The 8,794-nt window shown below is 42.7% G+C and overlaps 1 protein-coding gene across 2 annotated transcripts in view; it reads left to right on the forward strand.

Annotated features, from left to right (window-relative positions):
* The window catches only part of PPP3CA (protein phosphatase 3, catalytic subunit, alpha isozyme), a 326,408-nt gene that overhangs the window by 308,109 nt on the left and 9,505 nt on the right, over positions 1 to 8,794 (forward strand). For both annotated transcript variants that reach the window (XM_014542987.1, XM_014542990.1), the window contains exon 11: positions 775 to 859. In XM_014542987.1, the coding sequence (XP_014398473.1) occupies positions 775 to 859 (85 nt within the window). The remainder of the gene's footprint in view (positions 1 to 774; positions 860 to 8,794) is intronic.

Genomic DNA, 8,794 nt, shown 5'->3' on the forward strand with positions numbered 1-8,794 from the left:
TATTTTAAAAACAATGATAAAAGAGAAAATGTTTATAGTAACAATAACCTATGTAGACCGATTTTTTTAAGTTTGGGAAATGTAATAAGTGGTAATACAGACCTACGTGTAACTTATTTACATAAGCACTCAAATACAAACCATGTGCCACCATCTCACACTAAGTCCCACTCAGTAGTTTTCCACTTTTTTTTTCTCTAGAGCTTGTGAACCAACCAGAAAGTGAAAAAGTATCAGGTGCTACGATAAATGTTTCATGGCCATTAAGCAATAGAGATGATGTTCCAGGGAACTTAAGGAGTTGAGACTCCCTAGTTTGATCACTGCAAGGAAGAACTTTCAATGAAGCAGTTTCCTGATGTAGTCTTCCCAGCATGCAGCCAGGAAATGAGTAGAAGATCCTGGTGACTCACTTCATTTTTCCTGCCAATGCATGCTCTCTTTGTATAAACAAAAGAGAAGGGAACTGAACTGGAAGAAAACAGTAGGAACCTGCCCGTCTGCTGATTGTTCATTTAGCGCTTCACCCACCTCCCCCTGGAAATCTCAGAAGTTGCTCTTTGGCATTTCAGGGACCTCTCAAGAATCACATCCAAGTCTTAAAGCCGGATACATACGTTTTTAAATTGATTCACAGATAAATCCTCTTGCAGGGGTGGGGTGGGGGAGGACACTGGATTTTCTCACGATGGTCTATGACATATGAAAATTTGTAAAATAATTGCAGTAATATAAAAAGGCATTGACTAGTCAACTCTCTGTTTTAAACTGCAGGAGCCACAGCTGCGGCCCGGAAGGAGGTGATAAGGAACAAGATCCGAGCAATAGGCAAAATGGCCAGAGTGTTCTCGGTCCTCAGGTGGGGTCATTTTTCCTCTGTTTCTGTTTGGAATTTGATTAGGTATCACTTAATAAACATTTTAATACATTAATCTGGTAAGGTAAGTACTTTGCTAGAAGATATTTGCTTTACCATAATTATTTTTTTCCTTTTAAATGGAATTGTCCATTTCTCACTGTTTTTAGTCAAATTGAAATACGCTACATTATTTCCGTAGAGACAGCCTCTAAATGGACTGTTTCACATTTTATCCCTGTATTTGTTGCTGGACTTTTAAAACATTTATTTCACAATAGGTTGAACATGCAGTAAAAGAAGAAAGCTATTATAGCCTTTTTTATTTTTCATTCTGGCTCTGTGGTAAAAGATGATTGTATTACGTGCATTTTACTAGACATCTAGGAAATGAACATCAACCATAAAGCTTGTTCATGCGAGTCTATATTATTCTAATAAATCATTGAGAGAAACAAATAGTTATTTAATGTTTCAATTCCCATGTCATAGTTATTTTTTAAATAGACCATGAATCATGTTATGAGTAAGCCTGGATTTAGAAAACAAGTATACTCTTGAAGAGAATTAACTACATTTTTCTTTACTTAAATTCAGTTACCTATTCTTAGATCATACAAAATAACTATATTTTTCTTCCAAAAATTAATTTAAGAAATGGCATGTTTATATGTGAGGAGCATATAGGCACTTCACAATTACACGTTAAAAAGCGTAAATAGGAAAATCTTGGGAAATGGGCCATGTACATATTGTATAATTTCATAACCTAATTTTGCCTCATTTTTGCCTCAACTCTTTCACATACAGTAGTTACAATAGAGTCACTCACTAAAGAGAGACTGAGTGACTTGATGCCACAAGCCAGGGAGCTGTGAGAAGGACAAAAAGTATCATCGTGCTTTTCCAAAGCGAGCAAATCAAAGTCAGCACTAGCTCTGGCAGCCAAATCCTGACAAGTCATGTTAAAGCTGAAAATAAAGCAGCATTGCCCCGTTCAGCCTATGTGCTCTAATACTTTACTGCTTGCTGAGGTGTTAGGATTCTCTTATTCATTCATTCCCTAATAAATATAATAAAACTTAAAGCATCCATTCGGTACCATGAAGAAAAACAAGAAAGCAATATAAAGGTATAGCAAGTTGGGAGATGAGGCACTTACTTTCGTATGTGATCAACAAAGACCTTTCTGAGTAATGGCATTTGAACAAGTTTGGGGATGACCTTCATAGAGATATGAGGTAAGAGAGTTCAGGGCCTAGGAAGAGCAAGTGCCACGATTCTTAGATAGAAACAAAGGTCGGCAGTTTTGAGGGCCAGCAAGGAGGCCTCTGTGGCTGGGATGTCCTATGGGGGCAAAAGACTATCAGAAAATCATAAGCTCAGCTGATACCTCTGTGTAAACACTTATTTGTTATCTCAGATTTACCAATACATGCTTTCTTCCTTTTCCATCTGAAATCTCTACAAGGGGAAGAAAAAACAGCTCCAGAATTTCCACTTGAGAGTACATTTAGGGAAAAAGGAGAATTCTTAATATAAAAATAGATTTGTGTCTATGTTAGTCTTTAAACCACATGAAGATATGAGGGGCAATGCTATAAATCATAGGTAGGTCTTAAAATTGGGGAATCCCTCCTATCCCCTGCCTAAGATGTAATCATTATTGGTGCATAAGATGTAATCATTCCCAGCTGTGAAATGGTCGATTTGAACCCAATGATGATCAGTGACTTTACTAAGATTACCCATATTGATAGAAAATTAAAACAAGGTATATTTTATGGCTTTTTCTGTAATTAAAACATCTCAGTAAATGTGTGGACTACAGAGGATACTATCCAGAGAAAATTTAAGCTTAGAAAGTAAAGATTGAGCATTAAATGTGTACTATATACCGAGTCAAGCAAAATAGATACCGAATTGGAATGCCAGATGTGTAGAAAATAAACAACAGAAGACAATAAAATGCTCACTGAACACAGGAAGAGATGCTCTGCTGTGGAAAGGGACACCAAGGAGCCCTTGTAGTTCCTGAAAGGAATGTTCATGAAGAGGCAGACATTGGAGAAGGATAGGCTGAGTTCACTGGGTAGAGAGCTGTGGTGAAGGCATTCCTGGAAACTGAGAACTCGTCAAAAACACAGCCACAGAGTCCTAAGAGCAGCGTGTTATGAGGGCCTAGTTTAGTGCCAGGTGCCATGCCCCAGGGAAGTCTACACAGCAAGGTTGGGTTGACCTCAGTGGGGAAACTGAAACTGAGATAAGTAACATGTCCAAACTCACTTAGTGAGCAGCACTAATGAGAGTCTGATGTGAAAGTGAACTATGTAGTCAATGAATTCTAAGTCCTGAAAAGAGCTGGATAGTAAGACATGCGGGTGAGTGAGGAATCTATGAAAAATCAGGCTGAAAATGGATTTAAGTCCAGATTCTTAATGGTCTGAATGCCATGGTAAAGCGTTTAATTTTGTGTGTGTAGGAAATGAGTTATGGGATGGTTTTGATGGGATGAGTGACGTGCTCTAACTCATGTGTAGATGGTGTATGTTAATGACAGTGTGAAGACTAGATAGCAAGATGACCTATTAGTGTCAGGACATTTAAGAAGCTATTGAAATAATCCAAACCAAACTAGAGTAATGGAGGACAGATACAAGGGGCAAATACAAAGGAAGGGGCAAATACAAGGAATTTGTGAAGCTAGCAGATTACAAATTTAATGAATGAATGTGGAGATGGTGGTACAACTGTCCCAACACGTTCCTTACATTTTGCTAGTCATTGTGGGGGGACCAGAAGCTTGTCTTTCAGCAGCCCTGGCAGGTAAGGTGCAGACATGTTGCCTAGGATCCACCAATCAAATGGACACATAAGATTTCCCTTTCGAAATGAGCATCCTGAGGAAGCAGCGGGCGGGGGGAGGTGATTCCTCTGTCAGATGTGGGATCCGAGGGGCCAGCAGGAGAGGAGCTTCTTTCTCAGTATTCTGGGGGCTAACCACACAGCTTTAGCAAAAGCTTGGTGTTGGCTCTAAACCAGTGATGGCGAACCTATGACACGCGTGTCAGAGGTGACACGTGAACTCATTTTTTTGGTTGATTTTTCTTTGTTAAATGGCATTTAAATATATAAAAGAAATATCAAAAATATAAGTCTTTGTTTTACTATGGTTGCAAATATCAAAAATTTCTATATGTGACACGGCACCAGAGTTAAGTTAGGGTTTTTTAAAATGCTGACACGCCGAGCTCAAAAGGTTCGCCATCACTGCTCTAAACAGTAGTGGCAGCATTTCGCAGAGCAGATCCCACAGTGCGGATGAGCGCTGGTACTTTTCCCGACTATCAAGCATTCCCATCTAGCTTTCTGGATCCGCGAGCTCTCTAATGTCTTCTAATACATCTCTGCACTGTTAAAATTAACCAGAGTTCTGGTGTTTGCTACAATCACCCTGACCTATGCAAGGGCGACGAGGGAGAGGACCTATTCCAAGACTATTCCACAGAGGTACTAGCCCACGGGATTGACAGCCTGATAACGCTGCCATCTAAGGAAGAGGAAACATGCCTCCATTTAAATAGCTAACAGCTTTCATGGGGGGAACTGTGATCAGGTGCACGGGGCAGAAGGTGGTTAGAAGTTCTGCCCTGGAGCTTCAGAGAGAGGCCAGGGTGAGAAATGCAGGCATGGGCGTGAACACAAAGCGGAAGCAGCAGAGGCAAGGAGTTTGCCAAGGGAGGGAGGGAGGCAGGGCGAAAAGACAAGCATCCCCTGGAACAGTGCCTGCCAAGGGAAATGTAATGAGCCACATCTGTGATGTTAAATTTTCCAGAAGCCACAGTTAAAATACAAGTAGGAAGAAACAGGTGAAATTCATTTTAATAATGCATTCTATATACTTTCTATGTAATATATTCAGAATGTTATGGCTTCAACATGTAGTCCGTATAAATCTTGTTAAAGAGGTATTTTTCATTCTTATTTTTGTATCACGTCTTTGAAATCTGATGCGAACACTACAGCTGCAGCACATCTCAGGTTATGTTTGGGGGAGAGGGGTGGGAGGAAGGGCGGGAAGCAGTAAGAGCCACCCGAGGCTGGGGCTGCCAGGTTAGAAAGCACAGGTCTGGACAGAGAGGAAGAGGTCAGCCAAGGGACTGGGGAGGAGACCCGGGAGGAAGAGAGGAAGCCGGAAAGAAAATGAAGCAGACTGAGGCACAGAACCTTCAAGAAGGGGAGCCTGGTTATGTTCCTTTGAGGGAGAACTCAGCAGCGATGGCTGCAACTGAGATGGGGAAACTCCTAGGAAACTTTCTGTGTGAGGCAGGAGTGGTTGTGTCCGAAGTTTACAGGGAGGTGAGTGGCTATGGGGATTGGGTGAAACAGGTGAAGGGGAATGAGAGGAAGAAGCTTCCAGTTATAGAATAAGTTAAGTCATGGGAATGTAAGGTACAGTGGAGAGAATATAGCCAACAATATTGTAACAACTTCGCATGGTGACAGATAGTCTCTAGACTTAGTGATCCTTTGTAAGCTATGTAAACGTCGATTCGTTACGTTGTACATGTGAAACTATTGTACTACTGTATGTCAACTATACTTCAAGTTAAAAAATGAGACTATAAGGAGAGGAGAAAAATAGTTGAATGAGAAAGGGCAAGGAGGTAAGGAAACCGGATTTTTAAAATGAAGGCACAGGAAAGAATAGGTCCATTTATTTAGAGATACTCTCAATTTTCCCAAAGCCATCTATTAGCATTCAAAGCATTTCTCTCTTTTATGGAGCCTCTCGTGGTTTGACAGCAGAAGCCTGAAAGGGTTGAAGTACTGCCTAAAAGGAAATAACGATGAATTGACCATCTCCAACCTAATATTTTAAGTAAACTCCAGTGAAGGACACAGAAATATAAAATGCTGCCATTCTCCCCTCTGTTTCCCTTGGACTCGTTCCTTTAGGAAATGTGTTTTGAGTGCCAGCTGTGCGCCAGGTGCTGCTCTGGTCTTGGTACTGTCGACGCGGCCGTGAGCAAAGCAGACAGAAACCCCTCCTCACAGGAGGCTTCTCTAGCCAGGGTGGGAGGTAGTGGGCAGGGGAGCCGAGCAACAACAACCAAAAAGCACAACAAGGAAACAAATGAACTGAATGGCTTCAGATAAAAATAAAATGGGCAAGGAGAGAGAGGGAGTGTAGGGTGCCTGCTATTTTTTAAAGTGGTTCCCAAGGAAGTCCTCACTTAGAAGGCGATGCCTGAGCAGCGTCGAAGGCAGGGAGGCAGGGAGCCATGCAGATGTCAGGGGAAGAGTGTGACAAAGCAGGTGCAGAGCCCTAAGGTGGCAGGTGCTGGGTGCATCTGGAAAACACTACGGGGTGTGGATACTAATAAGAAATGCGGTCCAAGAGGTGGAAGGGGAATGGGAGAATGTGGGCTGGGGCAAGTTTTTGAAGGCTCTTGTCCAGCTTTTTAAAGACAGCACCTGCATAGGTATTCCAAGGCTCTGCCTGGCTGATAAGCTGAGAATAGTTACAGAGGGTGGGGAGGTGGGCACCAGAGCATGACAAGCATGGAGCAGGGGGACTAGCTAAGAGACTGCTGGAACAATCCAGGTAAGAGTTGTTGGTGGCAAGCTAAAGAAGTCAGCTACAAAGGGGCACGCGTTATATGATTACATTTATGTGAAATTCAGAAGAAGCAAACCTACAGAAAGTCGCTAGTGGTTATACAGGGCTGAAGGAGAGGGCAAGTGGCCTCTACCAGACAAAGGGTTCTTTTTGGAGGGGTGACAATGTTCTAAAATGGGCTAAGGTGATGGTTTCACAACTATAAATATACTAAAATCGTTGATTGAACTGTATGTTTTAAATGAGCCAATTGTATGGTGCGTTAATTATATCTCAGTGACAGGAGTAGTATTATGAGAAATGGTAAGGTACTTACTGGAAATATTTTGTGGGTAGAGCCTTCAGATTTACTGATTGAGTGGATGTGGCATGAGAGAGAGAAAGGTCATTAAAGGGTAAGTCTTCAACCTTAACTAAAGGATGGAGGTGAATGAAGAAAGATTATGGAAGAGGCAGGTTTCGGGGGAGTTTAGGAATTCTGTGTGGGTCACGTTAGACATAAAAATGTGAAGTGGGTAGTTACAGATATTGTAAACATCCTATCTAATAAAGAGGGAATATGCTAATTGACCCTCATGCCATCGCAAAGATGGTGGTGTCCAAAGCCAATAACGAGGGGATATGCTAATTGACTGCCCTGCCCTCAAGGATGGTGGCGCCCGCAGCCAATAAGGAGAGAATATGCTAATTGACTGGCCCACCCTCAAATATGGTGGTGCCCACAGCCAATAAGGAGGGAATATGCTAATTGACTGCCCCCCCTCAAAGAAGGCAGCACCCACAGCCAATAAGGAGGGAATATGCTAATTGACTGCCCCCCCTCAAAGATGGCGGTACCCACAGCCAATAAGGAGGGAATATGCTAATTGCTGCCACACCCTCAAAGATGGCAGCGCCCCTAGCCAGTCAGGAGGGAATATGCTACTTGCTGCCATGCTCTCAAAGATGGCAGTGTCCATGGCCACAAGATGGCAGTGCCCAGTCCCCTCAGCCTCACTTGGGTGGCAAGCGTGCACATGCCTTGGAGTCCCCCAGTCCCCTCAGCCCCCAGCCACCCAGGGCCGGCCCAAGGCGCAGGTAACAAGGGCCGGCCGAGGCTTGCGCTGCCGGCAGTGGCAGCAGCAGAGGTGTGATGGGGCGTCACCTTCCCCTGATCGCCGGGTCGCCTCCCGCCCCTGAGGGCTCCAGGACTGTGAGAGGGGGCAGGCTGGCATGGAAATATAGGAGGTTATTCCTATTTCATGGTTATTTAATCATTACGATTAATTCAATCATAATGAAATAATGATGTACATAAACTGTTTGTAAAACATTTGTCATAATGAGTAATAAAGCGATTTTATATTAGCAAAGCAGTGGGGAAAGAGGCTGCTGAAAAGGAAAGCTGGGAAATTTTACCTATTGCATTATTGGCTAGTTGCCATTATTTTGCATGTTTATCATGTAATGTCAGAATTCCTCAGCCCACTGTATGTAACTCCTAGCTTCCTGATTCATACATGGATTTTACTTTTTTATCTCCCATATGCAGGGGGAGATATATCTCCCATAAACTCCATATACTCCCTGATTTTCTCTCCCAAATCAAATGAGCTTCACTCATTTTTCCTGAGCCTGGGCTGGAAAAGTCCCATCCACACTCCCCTTGGCTCATGTTCAACATCTGCATCCCACCGAGGAAGCCCAGCAGCCACTGTGTACTGTGATGCCTGCTTAATAATCAGAATTGTTTTCTGTATCTTCAATACTCAAAGGGACTGAACCATCCCAGCTGTATAATTGTAAACTCAGTCATGTCATTTACATAACATTACTTCAATATGAATGTATAAAAATATAGTATGTTTTAAGTTTAAAAAAATCTACAGAGCCAAGATAGATGTAAATGTGAGTTATTATATGCAATTTTTTCATTTGTCTTTTCTCTCTCTCAAGAGAAAATTTTATGCTTAGCCCATGGACATGGGCAATAGGGTAGTGAAGACATGTGGGGTGGGGAAGGGGGGGGGCGGGTAGGGTCTAGGTAGGAGGATGGGAGTAAAGGGAGGGAAAAGGGGGAGATACCTGTAATACTATCAACAATAAAAAGTTTACTTAAAAAAAAAAAAATAGCCCTAGCCGGGTTGGCCCAGTGGATAGAGCGTCGGCCTGTGGTCTGAATGGTTGCGGGTTCGATTCCGGTCAATGGCACATGCCCGGGTTGCGGGCTCGATCCCCAGTAGGGGGCGTGCAGGAGGCAGCCAATCAATGATTCTTTCTCATCATTGATATTTCTCTCTCTCTCTCCATCTCCCTTCCTCTCTGAAATCAATAAA

The sequence above is a fragment of the Myotis brandtii genome, unplaced genomic scaffold (genome assembly GCF_000412655.1).
Source record: "Myotis brandtii unplaced genomic scaffold, ASM41265v1 scaffold1087, whole genome shotgun sequence".
Classification (NCBI taxonomy): Eukaryota; Metazoa; Chordata; class Mammalia; order Chiroptera; family Vespertilionidae; genus Myotis; species Myotis brandtii.